This window comes from Bufo bufo, chromosome 8 (assembly GCF_905171765.1).
Source record: "Bufo bufo chromosome 8, aBufBuf1.1, whole genome shotgun sequence".
Lineage (NCBI taxonomy): Eukaryota > Metazoa > Chordata > Amphibia > Anura > Bufonidae > Bufo > Bufo bufo.
In genome coordinates this window covers 162,704,958-162,721,591 of record NC_053396.1, presented here as the reverse complement: position 1 = coordinate 162,721,591, position 16,634 = coordinate 162,704,958, and the positions used below count along the sequence as shown (strand labels likewise).

The 16,634-nt window shown below is 41.3% G+C and overlaps 1 protein-coding gene across 1 annotated transcript in view; it reads right to left on the bottom strand.

Moving 5' to 3' along the window:
- Positions 1-16,634, bottom strand: part of GPC4 (glypican 4) — a 107,749-nt gene that overhangs the window by 43,475 nt on the left and 47,640 nt on the right. The window contains exons 2-3 of the mRNA XM_040442494.1: positions 13,302-13,460; positions 2,515-2,906 (exon numbers count right to left, since the gene is read on the bottom strand). Coding sequence (XP_040298428.1) covers positions 2,515-2,906; positions 13,302-13,460 — 551 coding nt within the window. The remainder of the gene's footprint in view (positions 1-2,514; positions 2,907-13,301; positions 13,461-16,634) is intronic.

Below are 16,634 nucleotides of genomic sequence, written 5' to 3'. Positions count from 1 at the left end.
AAATATGCACCACATCTATAGATTGCAAATACGCTTGTGTGAAAGAGGCCAAAATGATATCTCCCAAAATATGAGCTGGAAAAAAAAAAAGATAGCACGGCAAATGAGGTATTAGACAGACCTAATCTTAAAAAAAAAGTGCCTCCAAAGGCAACGTTAGACTTCTAAGGATCAGCAGACTCGTATTATCCCTCATTTTTCATTATACGCGTAAATTCCTACACCCAAAACATGTTTATAGAACATTTTTTTTTTTTTAATCTAAAATTAGGCCTGAATGACAAACAGGACGGATGTCCTGGAATCAATTTATTCGGCAGATGTTCGGCAGTACAAATACTGCTCTCAAATATTCGTCCAAATTTGGGATGAATATGTGGTATCACTGAAATATGTAAGCAATGTGTTATGGCTGCAGGAGACGAGTCCAAAGCGCTAGAGCTGCAGGAGACGAGTTCGATGACGAGACAAGACCTATGCGCCGATGTCCAGATGATGACTGACAGTTGTAATTCTTTTGTGTAAGGGGGGGGGGGGGGGGGGGGGAACTGTCAATCATTGTCCGGAGGGCTGGCCCACTTCTGCTCCAGAATTGATATTACATGAAGAATTAAAGTAAAGTAGTTACTAAAAATGACATGTCAGCAGAGGTGACAAATCCCCTTTAAAGGGGCTTCCTAGACGCTCAACCTCAGTGGCTGGATCCCCCACGATCACACATACCCTAAAGATAGGCCACCTTTCAATAGGCAATGTGAATGCAACCACCATTCTTAACAGAACTCATAAAAACTAAAAAAAATCGCTATACTATCCAGGGGAAAGGCTTCAGCATCTTACAATGATTGCAGTTCTATAAAAATAAATCTGCACACGCCTGAAATACAGAACATTTTTGTAGCCAGATACATCCTGCACATGTGCCCTCAAGCAGCTCGCAGGCTTGGAGTCTCTTCAAGACTTTAGCAATGTTTAATTAGCAAGATCCTGGGCTCAGATCCTCAGATCTCTGATGGCATAGGTGTGTCTATGGACGTTATACAAGCAGCATCATGGGATTTTTTTTACAGTGCAAATGTGCCCCATTGTAGTCCACGGCTAATGCAAACAGCAGGTCCTGTCCCGATGCTGACCTTAGGTAGGTTGTGATTTCTGACATACAATGCCTGGAAGAAGACGGCTGCATATTCCAACAGAAGTATACATGACTGGAGCTGTCCTACGAGCTTTACATACATTTCTATGAAAATGCCAATCCTGCACACCGTCGGAGAGGACCACATGTATCGAGTCCTCTGAAGATTTTGGTGAGGAAACACTGTGGATGCGTCGCAGATTTCACCTTCTGTATTGCAAAGGATGAAATCTGCGGCGGGTATCCGCAACTTAAATTGACAAGCTGCAGATTTATTGAAAGGAAGTCGATAGAGTGTCTCACCCCCCTATAGCTATGGATAGGTGCTTCAACCTAAGATTGAATCACCCTATTCAATACATAAACACTAAAATTTGAATGGATAGGCAAGCACTCAACCACAATATTTAATATAGGGTATAGGTACAATAAAATGGAATAAAATACACTCTAAAATAGAATAAAACTCAAACACACTGTAAAACTAGCTGGGAATAAGAAGCAAATTCACGTTACAACAGATAATGTCCTTTTCAACTGATATCAGTGTTGAATGGCCGACATCTGCATCCTTTGATGTAACGTTACATCCGAAAAATCGCAAAAAAATATTGCAAGTTGCAATAGTCCTATATTCAATTGGTATATAACAAGTCAGTGGTTGCTACTAGAACCCCGCCTAACCTGTTGGTAAGGGTTTTTTCACACTAACTAGTGTGCATTCCAATGTATTTTCGGGTGGGTAGTTACTTATATTGGCGGCAACCTTTGCGTTTGGATATAACGTTGCATCCACCAAAATCGCATCTGAAGGGGGCACAAATGATTATATTGCCGCACTATGATGGTGTTATGCGGATAACACGGGTACAAATGCACCCTGAGAATATACACCGGAGCGCTCAGTGAGCAATCGATTATCCGCATAACACCATCATAGGTCATCAATATTGAACTCCCGGAAAACCCCTTTAAATTTAAAACTGATCATCTTTGCACAGTTATAGGGAAAAAGAAGGACGCTCGTATGTTCCATGCTATAAACTATTTAAATCAAAAAGCTTCACCCATAAGTTGTCAGCAAAAAAAATGCTAACGTTTTTTGCTGCCATGTCTAATAATAATAACTAATTTTACGGAACAGAACCTGCCTACAGCACAAAGTTCTCCTTTTCTAACACTGCCATACGTATAGCTGGCGAGCGTGTGTGGTCTCTGTATATCTGTGCCAGGCCAATTCCATGAACCTAACAATCTGTGCACAGAGCAGCAGTCATTCGATGGAATGAGTCACGAGAAGAAGCAATCCGCTGACATGTACAGGAACCAATGCCAATAATATCTGAAGACTGCCAAGGCAGAAAAGTAAAAGCTCTTACCATGGACACCTTGTTGATCACATCCCTGGCCATGGCTAGACCTTGTGCAAAGGTGCGGGCTGCCACAAAGGAACGGGTCACGTGGAGCTTAAGCTTACGTGGTACATCTCCAAATGGTTTAAGCTGGTCAATGTACTTGCTGACACACTCCAGATACTCATCGGTGAAGTGATACTGTGGGTTTAATAGCGGGAACATGCGCTCCAGCAGCCGAGCCCAGAAGTCATTGATCATTTCTTCCAAGTTTACGTTCCCTCCGACGTAGTACTTCCTCAGCTCCACAAAGAAGTCCTTAAAAAGTTCTGAGTTCTGCATGTACAATCGCCCATAAGTCCTCACAAACATGTCATTCAGTGATGATTCCGCATTCTTAAGAAGTTCTTTAAAAAATTCTATGATGGAAGAAAAAAAAACATTTCTTTTAGAAAAAGGACCAGAATATAGTTTGACTTACCAATTACCATATGTCTAAGAAAAACAATTAAAGAAGGGTTAACAGCAATGTACCCCCCGTCAGTGTGCAGCTGGCCATACACATTAGAAGTACATCGGCTGAACATCTAATGTGTTTGAAGGGCCTCCTCACTCTCCTCCAATGGCAAATGTAGGGGGGAGAGGAGGACTGGGCTGTTGACATTCAACATGCGTAATCCTTTTATTCTGGAGGAGACCAGATGTGTATGGCAGTGGCTTATTACCCCTCTGCCAACACTGAAGACATGTATCTATGGTGGCGTTTGGTTGACAGGTACTTAACCAGACCAAAATGTAAGCCGCTAATGCACTGTCAGCAGATTTGTACCTATGACACTGGCTGACCTGTTACATGTGCACTTGGCAGCTGAAGACATCGGTGTTGGTCCCATGTTCATATGTGTCCGCATTGCTGAGAAAATTATGTTTTAATATATGGAAATGAGGTTCTAGGAGCAACGGGGGCGTTACCATTACACCTAGAGGCTCTGCTCTCTCTGCAGCTGCCACACTTTGATTGACAGGACCAGGCTGGCATTAAGATGTTGTCACTGCCTGGCCCTGTCAAAGAGCAGTTGCAGAGAGAGCAGAGCCTCTAGGTGTAATGGTAACGCCCCCGTTGCATATATTAAAACAACATTTTTCTCAGCAATGCGGACACATATGAACATGGGACCAACACAGATGTCTTCAGCTGCCAAGTGCACATGTAACCGGTCAGCCAGTGTCATAGGTACAAAACTGCTGACAGATGCATTTCCGGTAACCTCTACTGACAAGTCTGTTTTAGTAACTCCTTGCTTTCCCCATGCAATAATTCTGGAACATCTATTATTAGGACTCTATAATGTGCTATTCCTTCTAGAAGTTATAAATCAATTACTAGCAGTTTGCAATGAAGGTCCAGATAAGTGTCACTAGTTGGGAGTGTTGCAGGGACTCACCCCCAAATGCTAACCCCCACCTGGACCTTGTAAGTAATTCATTCATAACTTTGAGCCGGAATAATAAAGGAAAGGCTCATTATAGTCACAAGACTAGATGCTCCAGAATCTTTATTACACGGGGAGTGCAAGTAGTTGCTAAAACACATGTCAGGAGAAGTTAGAGGCCCTCTTTAACATCCTGGCTTCCCTTTATTCAGGGCAGCTATGCTAGATCTGTTTTCAAATATATACCAACCCTGACAGATCTCAGGAAATTAAAATGAAGTCTTGCAGGTGTCGGTCAGGAATCCAGCCGCTTTGCCCAAAAGGCTAGCCTGCGTTACCAAAAATGCCTAAAACTCTGACAAACGTGCGTGTTCGTTCCTGCCACATGTAAACATGCCCAGCGATCAAACAGCAAGCGATCAAACACTCATTTATTAATGATCGCATCTTTCTAAACATGGGGTGTGCTGCCAACAATAACGCAAACCGTACGTGAAAGAACAATGGATCGCACTGCTTGCTACATGTATCAGAGCTCTGTGAACCAGGTCAGATAGTCTTCCTGTGGAAGCGAACAACGAAGGTTACCATTCACTGACAGCAAGCAGAGATACTGAAACTGATGAGACCTTGATGGAAATTATTTTCAAAAACTGTATAACTTTTAAAGACACAGCAAATAATTTTTTTTTATTTTTGGAAACCAGTTAACCTCTTTAAAAAATGCTAGCCAATACAAATAATCAGCAATTCTCACATATTTGCTGCATAAATGTGAACTACAGCTCCAAGAAAGTTCCTTCCTGTGCATATGAAATCAGTACAATCTAAAACAAAGTTACTAAAAATAAAACCCCATAACAAGCGATATTTGCTGCCTGAATGAGAAAAGTGGGGTTTCTTAGAGAATGTTCGGAATTTGTGCAGCGACACAATCATCTGGAAATTGCTCTACACCAAAAAGTCAGGGCTGTGGTTTGACAAAATAAAAAAAAAAAATATATATATATATATATATATATATATATATATATATATATATATATATATATATATATTTATATTCGTGTAATACCACCCTTGCCCTGTCAAATGTAGAGGGGCGGAGGGTGCATCTCGGGAAGACAGATTGCATTTTCCATCGCTAAAAGTCCACTGTGGTTTTGAAAATTAAACTCCTAAATTAAGATCTATGAGAAATATATATTCGAAATATGAACAGTGGGCGATGCATTTGACCACGTTCTAGATTATTCACATAGGGGTTATAAACAGGAAATGCTAAATAAATGAAAAAACACTGAAGTCCTAAAATAGGCTAGTTCTAATGTGTGCAGGTATTGGAACAAAGCCACAAAAGCAAAAATAAATACAATTAAAATATATAAAGTCAAAAGAAAACACCATACAAACATTTATCTAAAAAATGGTGGTGTTCTATAAGTCTTCACCGCTTCAAGCCAATCACCGCTCCTGACATGCCCGTTTTAATATCTACATACATACCCCATGTAATAATTCTGGAGCACATAGTCTTATGGCTCTATGTTGTGCCATTCCTTTATTATCCCTGCTAAAAAGTTATGAATGATTTGCTAGCAGTCTGCAGTAAGTGTACAGGGGGGTGTTAACTAGTTGGGGGGGGGAGGGTGTACCTGCAGTGTTTGCAAACCACCCTCCCCGATTCTTGCACAACCTCTTTAAGGTTATACACGGTATAGCTACCGCATCTTTAAGTATAATCTGCAAATATGAATGAAGAAGCGAAGTCAGTGTCATAAAGAAAAACACAAAGACAAGAAGAAGTTCTCTCTTTGCCTGAAAAGAGAAATGGATGTTGGCTTGCGCCGTCTGGACTTTTCAGTTCCATAAATTAACACCTCTGTTGCAAGTCATTCGAACAAAGTCCTACACACAAACACACACACAGAGGATTACTTTCCCGTTTTAGCCGTGCTGTAAAAACATGTTTTATGGCAGCGCGACAAATACACTACACTCATTAAATCACTACATCAACACAAGTCCAGTGTATGACAGTCACACCAAGAACTCAAGAATGACAAATCATACCTTGCCTCCCTCTCGGGACACCAAGAAAACTTCTGCTGGCTCACAATGCTACAATACATTATTATTTGAAAATAAAATAAAGCGAGATATATGTCTCTACTCTTCTATTCCATACAATAAAACCAAAGGTTTCTCTCGGTTAGATGATTTGTAGAAAAATTGGGGCAAATCGGAGTCATCTCAAAAAGTTGCAGTAGCAGCATATACACTATATCTGGAGCCAAAAAGTAGGAAAGATCTGCCAGGAACAAGCACCTCTAGAAAAGGTGTTAGTTGAGCCACTGGCAGCACCGATTGGATAATGTCAGACCGTGCAGAGACAGATCCCCAACTCGTAACACCCAGGTGGACCTTCACTGCAATATGCTAGCGATTCATTCATAAATTTTGGAAGGAATAACAAAGGAATAGCAGATCAGTCAGAAGAATAGATGCTCCAGAACTTTAATTACTTGGGGAACGCAAGTAGCTTCTAAAACAGATGTCAGAAGAGGTGACAGGTCCTCTCTAAACATCGGCTCACCTAGTACATTTTTAAGGGTGCTGGTTCCTGTCAGATGTTTCCTACTTTTTGGCTCCAGATATAGCATACATGTCACTACTGCAACTTTCTGAGATGACTCCCATTTGTCCCAATTTTTCTACAAACATTAAACAGACAAGGTAGGAAAGCTTAGGAGCTCTTTAGGTTCTACTTTTAAAAATGCCAGTCAAACCCAATGATTGATTACTGTTCCATCACACAAAACACAAGTTTCTGAAATTAGGATATATAATTTTTTTTCTAAGTTTGACGAGTTTCATGTGTTATATTCTTGTTATGGCACCCACAAATGCCGGCTTTTGGCTGGACCAAAAACCGTTGAATGCAACCCGGCATTTATGGTGGAAAGCGGCCGGTTTAATGCTGAACCTTATTACAACGGTGAACTATAGATTTCAGCAATGCCGGATCCATCGAAATATGGAAAGTTGCTAATGCTGGAACAGCCTTGCCAGATCTGCTGCCAGAGATGTGAACAAAGCCTTATGTGTAAGGTGCTAGCGAGAATATGCTTTTTCTACTGCACTAAATCTTAGTCTGGCCTGTACAATAAAAGCAATCAATCACTCTGCCACCCATGTACAAGAGGATCCAGACTATCTGATTAACCTACTAAGCTTGTCTGACCACCGGCACTGGACATACTGGGTAGATGTTCTGGGAGGGAATAAAAAAAACACAAGGGGGCACCATAACAAGTATGCATGCGAGAAACCGGAGAATTATTTAATGACTCCAATTGATAGTTTGCTATGGTTTGTGTGTTCTAATAGATAACATGATGCAAAGAAAATTAAAGGGGTTGTCCCATCTCAACATTTATGGTATATCACTACGATATGCCAGTCAGATAGGAGAAGGTCCCAGAGGTGTGACCAATGGGTCCTTTGAAGGGACCCATGTCTGCATGTGTGGTGTACTCTCCATTCAGTGCTATGGGACATCTGAAAATAGCCCAGCAAGCATGCGTGGCTATTTTCGGAAGTCCTATTGGAATTGATGGAAGGCAAGCTGAGCAAGTGTGGCCACCGCAACTGGACTGATAGAAATAGCTGAGCCAGCGCTCAGGTATTTTTGGAACTCCACAGTGGTGAATGGAGGGTGTCCCGCATGTGCGGCTGCTCTCTCTTCACCTCATAGGCCCCGTTCTGGAGACAGGAGCAGGTTCCGGAGGTGGAACCCAAACCTATAGATATTTGTGGCATATCCTGTCAACATGCCATAAATATTGCGATGGGAGAACTTCAATGCCAACAATTTACCTCCAGACTTGCTGACATTATTCCTTCTCTATGTGGTCAAAATTGAAAATTATGTAAAATAACTTCAGAAACTAGGTCTTTGGAAACAGAACTATTCTACCAATAAACTGATGTCCACTCTGTCAACAAAATGCAAGTCTACATCTGGTTTGCATGCCGTGAACCAAAATTTACAAAAAAACGGGACAACTTGCTTCTCTACCACTGTAAAATTCGGAGGAAAAGGCCCTTGAAAAAGCATAAGGCATAAACAATAGGTAGACATTAGTTCTTTGCAGATTGGAAAAGAGCAAGATCCCTTCCTAACCGTTTTACCAGAAACTGTAGATGTAGTAAAACTATAAAATCAGACATGGTGGTCTCCAAGAAGCACATCCAGAACCAAAGGAATGTGATGGGTTATAATTATATTCCCCTGGGGGCCTTCACAAGAGAAAGACAGCTGTAAGTCATCTACCTATGATCGTTAGGATTAGATCAAAAGTATAGCATGTAACCCATTCAGTATGTATAAACGTGGCCATACACAGACAAAAGTTGGATGAGCGCTAAACAATCTTTGCAAAGAATCATTGTTCACCAGATCTATCTTTCAGTCATATACCTTTTAGTCCACAACTGGCCACCACTGTCGTTCTAACTGGCTATACATGTTCAATAACACCAGGCGAACCATGAATGATCATTTGTGGTCTATTAGACGAAAGTTTCAAACATGGTCTACTTCAATTTAGACAATGACTGTGTCCTTGGTTCTAAAATGATTTTGTTTGTCCACAGATCTCTCTTGACAAATTATGGTTAAAGTTACCCATTTTCATCAACTTTAGTCTAATATGTATGGCCACCTTAAAGCGGTTGGCCACCTTTTGGGTGTTGGTGGTTAGTAACCCCCCTTTCTTCTGGGCAGACCTGCAAAGAGAAGCATACTTAACTGCTCTCTGGCACTGGGCCCAGGGCTCCTTCACTCTCCGGCCTTGGCTGCCTGCTCTGGTCCCCCCCGCTGTCAACATCTGCTTTGACACCATTACAGCCGATTGCTGCCCTACTCTCCTTGCATCATATTAATTGGTCACATGATGAAAGGGGATGAGGTCACCTCTGAGGCCAGCAATTGGCAGCAGCAGCGTCAAAGTAGATGTTGACAGCAGAGATCCCGAGTGAGTGAGGCAACTGAGGCCGAGAAGAAGGCAAGTATGCTTCCCTTTGCAGGTCTGCCCCCGCTCCAAAGGTGGCCAAACCATTTAAATTATGCATGACCTATGTCCATGCAAACTAAATCCTAATCTGAGCTGCAGGAGGAAATTAATTCTCAGCGGTTCCAGAGACTACATCACAGATGTATAAATGCTAATATATAGGAAGTATAACATTTTCATTTTATTCACTTAAACATACAGACAGTAAAAAAATAAAAATAAAATTGAGAATACTCCATTTAGTGATGGGGACTTGATCTCCTTTAAGGCACATACAGGTACTCGATCCCAAAATGAATACCTGCAAGGTGTGGCCCGATATTTCACGCCAGAGCAGCAGAAGCAGTCATTCCTCGGATTGTGTGTGCATGTGCTGCGCCGGCTTTCCCAAGAGACAAGGTGTATGAGAACTTCACCCAACCCCACAGCTGGCGCTACACAATAAAACATCAACTAGCAGCTTGAACTGGGCAGATTAAAGGGAAACATGAAGGGACGAAAGTAACAAGACACCAGCGTGGGGGGGTTTTCAGTCTCATATTGCAGCTATATAACCGGCAACATAAGTATATGCTGGTAACAGGAAGGCAGGGAGAATTATATGTGTGTGCACGCGCAATATGCTTCATTTTTTTTCTCTAGGTGGAGTTAGATCCCTACTGCAAACCACAGCGGAGCAGAAAAGGCTTGCTGGATGCACAATGCAAGATAAGCAAATTAGAAAGCGTTCCGAATTTTATGGGAAGCAGGCATAAAAAGGTATGAAGGTAAGAGTGAAGGCCCATCTACATTAATCGAAACTCTAAATTTAGTTCAACAGTACAGCCGTATATAGCTGTCTAAATATTGCCACAGAGGGGAGAGGTAACCCAATTTACCCGGCTGGAATCCTAATGTACTCCAAATATGTACATACAACCCCCTCAGCTTTCACTTCAACAATACCTCTATAAGTAACTGCCGCCAGCTGCCAAGGTCACATCCCCTCACTGCTGTAATGAGCAACATCTATACAGACGCCCATTATAGTCTCCTGACACGTTCTCATTTGGAGGTTTATGATTAGGACAATCCCATTTTAAAAGGAATTCATTCTTTGGTTGGAAGCTGAATCTGATTTGGTTAAATAGCAATTAAGAGCACTTAAGGTTTGGTGGCAGTCAGGGGAAAGGTCAGCAGGCCTCACATGAAAGCTCAATTGCTACGCCAGACGTCTAGAAAAAAAAATAAAAATGTCCTTCTTATAAAGAATGCTTGGGGCTACAAAACCTCAGATCTCTAGTGGAACAGGACACTTGAAAAAGCAGGGAACAGAAACCGGTTAATATATAAAATATAAATATATCTCTATCATATTTTTCAGACTATAAGACGCACTTAGGATTTGGAGGAGGAAAATGAGAAAAAAATATTTGTCATCAGATTTCAGATCAGACCCCCAAATCACCATGAGCCCTCAGATCAGACCCCCAACCCCCATGAGCCCTCAAATAAAAATATTTACCTTGCATGCTCTAGATGGCGTGGCCACCGACTCACTGCTCCCTGTCATGAATACAGGTAACATGTATTGATCCTTATTGGGGGAGTACAAGTGTGATGCCTGGTCTCTAAGTTTTCATGCAGTTATATTATTGAATAAAGATTATTTGCCATATTGTACTTGGAGTCTTTGTGGTTTGTTTCCACAGGATACAACTATCACAGCTACTTAAAAGGCAGCATAAAGTAGAGACAGGCGAGATGATTTTGTCAGTCTTGCATTTAAAAGTGGTTGCCGAGAACCAACATCACAATCATTGCAGACTGGGACTGGAAAAGAGTCCCGTCCACCTGAGAAGAGTCCTGGTTATTCATGACTTCCTGCTCTCCTGCTGATGACTGACCGTCTTCTACCTAGTTTTCTCCCTTTCTCTCTAGGAGAGAACTGCCAACCATCAGCAGATGGGCGAGGAGAGCAGGAGATTATGAATAACCAGGACTCTTCTCAGGTAGATTTGACTCTTTTCAAGGCCTGGGCTGCAATCATTATGATGCTGGTTCTCAGCAACCACTTACTTTTAGCTCATGAGGGACACAGCGCTGACATCAGAGCATCGGTCACTATTTTATGCTGCCCTCAGTGAGATCAGCATAAAGTTGATGACAGGTTCCCTTCATAGAAGTTGTGCATGGTGGCAGTTAAAGGATGGAATTAAGCATGTGCATCCACTGAGGTGGACGGAGAAAGGGGGAATAGAATAAACAGCAGGTGACGCTATACAGATAGATTTTATTGAATAACTCACTGCCTTTCCTAAATATTTAAATACATGCAATCAGAAAAATATTCAGATCCATGTGCTGGTTTGAAAATGTTGACAAGCGTTTTAAGCTACCTTGCATGCAAACATCATCACCTTAGGGTACTTTCACACTTGCGTTGTTTGATTCCGGCAGGCAGTTCCGTTGCCTGAACTGACTACCTGATCAGGCAAACTGTATGCAAACGGATGTCCTGCATGCGCAGACCGGAAGGACGGATCCGGCATTCCGGTATTTTGAATGCCGGATCCGGCACTAATAAATTCATATGGAAAATTCAGGTAAGTCTTCCGTTTTTTTCGCCGGAGATAAAACCGTAGCATGCTACGGTTTTCTCTTTTGCCGGATCAGTCAAAATGACTGAACTGAAGACATCCTGATGCATCCTGAACGGATTGCTCTCCATTCAGAATGCATGGGGATATGCCTGATCAGTTCTTTTCCGGTATAGAGCCCCTGTGACTGAACTTTATGCCGGAAAAGAAAAACGCTAGTGTGAAAGTAGCCTTAGGGTACTTTCACACTTGCGGCAGAGTGATGCCGGATCCGTCAAAACGTATGCCAACTGATGGCATTTGTAAGACTGATCAGGATCCTGATCAGTCTTAGAAATGCATTGAAATGTCGGATCTGTCTTTCCGGTTTCATCCAGAAAAAAAACGGATGCAGCATTTATTTTTTTAACTTTTTTTTCGGAAGGACGGATCCGGCACTAATACATTCCTATGGAAAAAAATGCCAGACCCAGCATTCAGGCAAGTGTTCAGATTTTTGGGCCGGAGATAATCATAAAACCGTAGCATGCTGCGGTTTTCTCTCTGTCCTGATCAGTCAAAAAGACTAAACTGAAGACATCCTGAACGGATTTCTCTCCATTCAGAATGCATGGGGATAAAACGATCAGTTATTTTCCTATATAGAGCCCCTAGGACGAAACTCTAGGCCGGAAAAGAAAACCGCTAGTGTGAAAGTACCCTAACTTGAGTTGTGGAGTGATGTCCTAACAGCCACCAAATGAGATACAGACAAGGGCAGGATTTTCCCAGTGAGCCTTCTTTTTCTTTAAGGGAGAAGCAATCTACTAAACAATTGCCAAGCAGGGCAATCAATATGGTCTACAGGATTTTATTATAGACACCATTGACTAGAGAGCAAGCCACTCATGGTCAACCATCCATCTCTTAAGAGTGCAGTTGCAAAAGGTAATTGTGTCAATGTCATGCTCCTCCTAATTGCCCCTTAAAAAAGGGTTATGCCATGATTGATGTAAGAAAATAAAAACCAGGCATCATATAGTACATGACAATCTCTTTCTAATAATGCTAGAACCAGCCCTGTACCTCACATGGATCCAGAGATCTACCCATTCATTGCTCTGCTACATGTATCTCAGGCTGGCTGCTCACGTTGTGTGTCCTTTCCGCAATATGGCTGGTGACAATTGAAGATTTAAACCAAGCACATGTGACCAAGACAATGAGGTGGGCAAGAAAGAAGGAAAAGAGCAAACAGCAGGTGGCGCTATACAGATAAAAAAATTTTAATAGCTCAGTGGCTATACAAAATTTGAATTACATGCAAATGTATTCAGATCGATGTGCTGGTTTGAAAAATATAGAATATTTTTCGTGGCACAACCCCTTTAAGAATGGAAACCGATTAAGGCATGTATTACACCAACAGATTATCTGACCAATCATTGGTCAGATGGCAGTTTACTCTCATGGATCTTTTGTTATACACACTAACTATTGGTCTGATGAGAATGAAATTGGTCAGATAATCTGTTGGTGTAATCCAGGCATAAGTATCAGTAAGCGGGCACCATGCATATGTAGATCATAAACGTCACATCATGCCGTCAGGAAAATAAAGACCCTACAGGACCTGCTCCAATACAAACGGTGAGAGGTCGGATTTTATCGAGGGAGAGAACTCTTCACATAAAAAGGAGCTGTTCTTCCACGGCACCTCTTCACTAATAGTACTATTCACTTACCATCAAATTTATTGTATCTGGAAGAAAATATATTCTGCAGCGTACTACATGGCTCTGTGACCGCAGCCTTGAAATCATGTTTACTTTGCTGGCTGTATTTCTCCTCCATCGCTTGAGAGCAACACGTGTGTCCTTGTGAACAGACCTTCAGATGGTCACCTGAAAAGAAAAATGGTAAAAACGGATGAGAATCCTATTTGGATATAACACAGAGGTTCATGTTTAATAAGACATTTGGGGGGCATTTTATCATTTAATTTCCACCGATTTTCGACCATAAAAAAAAAAAAAAAGCTGCCGCACCGCTGGGACCAGCTCCTATCTGCAGAATAAGGTTCCCTCAAGGAGAGTGCGCCGCGCATGTGCAGGATGCTCTCTGCTCACTTTTATGGGCATTCCGAAAATAACCGTGCTCAGCCAACGCTCAAACATTTTTGAAAGTCCCTTAGCGGTAAATGGAGAGCGCACTACTCACGCAGCGCCACCTCTCCATTCAACCCTATCGGGGTTGCCTATTTTTCGGACTCTCATAGCAGTGAAGGGAGGGCGGTAGTGCTCTCCTCCTGGTTTTTACTTCAAAAACTGCATTAAAAAAACTTGAAGGTGTGGCAGCACCTTAAGATAGCAATAAAATCCATGGGTTTGGCCAACTTTATGTATATAGTAGACACCTTTAGCAAGATCAAGGGATGACTAGGTAAGTTACAAAGAATAACCAGAGCTGCTTTAGAGAGAAAAAAAAAAAAAAAGGCTCTTTTATGGCAGTCTAGGAGTTAACTGCAGAGGTAACTCGGTCTGATCATGATTTGGTAGGTCAGGGCAAAGGTTCATTCAATAAAGAAAAGACAGCAAGCACATTTTTAAAGTCACGTCTTTTGGTTAGGGGGCAAATTCAGAAATCCTCAGCTGTTCGGGGGTCTCAAAGGATCATTTGTGTTGGTAATTGGCAGATTCACTGTACAGACACGGTCAAATGAGAGTGTCCTTTTTAACTGCTACTGAAAATAGGCATTTAAATCTTTAGGCAGGTTGTTCACTTTGGAGCAACCCCTTATTAAACTTTACACCCAGTCTGGAAAGCCATCATGACTACAGAGACCATGTTTACTCTACCCTCACTCTAAATTGTGGCAATGCGGCGCATGTTTTTCTAGGTAAATACAAAAGTTGTTCATATGCTTCTTGTATCTACATCACTTTGATCTATTTATCTGGAACACAGCCATAATCTCTACACTGAATGATGCAAGGTCATTTCTGGCAAAAACATTCACTTTACTATGAAGATAGAAGGTTCTTCTATCTTCATTCAGCAGGACCTGCACATGGTGAGCGCGACGACATCAGCGCAGGTCCTGCAAGAAGAAGAAAGACGATAACGGCTGCGCGATAAAGTGGATGAGGTGAGTAATTATTTTATTATTTTTTAACACTCAATGGTCATTTTACTTAGCATTCTGTATTCAGAATGCTATTATTTTCCATTATAACCATGTTATAATGTAAAATAATAAAATCTACAGAACACCGAACCCAAACTTCAGTGAAGAAGTCCAGGTTTGGGTACCAACATTCAGCTTTTTATCACAAGTGTGCAAAATGCATTAAAACGCTTGGCACTTGCGCCAAAGAAAAAAAAAAAAACAACGCAATCGCAGACAAAACTGACTGAAATTGCGTGCGCTCTTGTGCGGGTTTCCCGCAATGCACCTGCAACGTATCCGGACCTCTTCCGTGATGCCCGTGTGAAATGGGCCTAAGTGTTTATACAGTATAAACAATGTAAAAAGACAAAGGTCTCCTAAGGTTTCAGTGTAAAAGGATTATTATTTTTTTGCTTACATAATCTGTAATGACTTAAATTGAATTACTAGGAAGATACTAACATCCTTCCTAGCATATGGCTGAAAACAAGGAAACAACGATATGCCGAGTAATTAGATTAAATAGCTAGAAACTCGTTCATAATTCTTGATTATGACGTGCAGCTGCCTGGGCCAACATGACTTCATGAGCAACACGTTAAATGCAATAATAGGTCACCACCAATATGCACAAATTTTTTTTCAATCCTTCAAAATTATTCATGAATATCTGCCTATTAAAACGCGTAGGAGGCGTATAAGACCCCATAGCGGTACCTTATCAAAATAATCAATAAAACATACTAAGTAAAAAAAATATATCAGACCTGCATTACTGTTTGCCATGTTTTGGGTTGCAAAGTAAAATAATAAGTCTTCTGGTATATTTGGACCGCAAACTACATATGGTCATGTGAATGCCCCCTTAGAGTGTCACACGTCAGTCCTGTTGCTGACCGATTATCATATAAAAATGGCAATTTTTTTGTTTAATTGCATCATCCACAAGAGCAATTTGTCCTTGTGAATAGGGGAAAGCTCTTCAGCTTTGTTCTCTAGACACCCGACTCTTGAGCAAGTGAATTACTATAAACCTGATCTCACAGCTGTGCGACTGTGTAGAACAACCACAAGTGCATGGTGTGAAGCTTCTTCCCCATGTTCTATTAAGGCAATGGCTTCATATGTCCAATCAGCTCTCCAAGCAATTACAGCATTAATTGTCTGGTACAAAATGACACTGTTCAAAGAAATCCGACTCTTTGGGAAAAGGTTTTGTCGTGGGCCAGTAACTTGAGCCGCAATGTGTTCTGAAGGATTTAGAAATTCTCATTTTCCAAGCGAAAGCCAAAGAAGAATACATTAAAAACCGCCAGACAGATTATTTTCAGAGGGCTACAATAATAAAAGCACTCAAAAACAAATGGGATGTATATTTTGGCCGCATTGGGATTTAATAAATTGATATGTCAGCTGGACGTTACCAGTAACACCCTTTGCCTGATGCTGTATCATCCATATTTCGTTAATAAGGTGCCAATACAAACACTTTAGAAAAAGCACTGGTCCAAGGCAGCATTAAGAAAGGCCATTAGAAGTGATTTGCACGATTACCACAAGCACCGTTTCCCTCCAACACACAAGAAAAGCTTTCAGTGAATTTGTTTCTAACTGGAAAGGGACGTGAGAAAATATTTGGTTTCGTAAAGTATACAATTCATCGGTTTCAACTTAAAAAATGTACAATACATTAATGCTGTTCAGTACGAGCCAACACAAGTCTAAGGGCGCCATATTATGTCTTCGTACAATCAGGACATAGCATGGAGTCAAAGCGGCCCGAAGAGTGTTTATCTGTTCAATAGCTTATAGAATGGAAGCCGTATTGCCACGCCATAAAAACAAGGCCTAACAGAATATGCAGAAATATAACTATTTCAATTATATCAGACTGACCATACATCTCAGA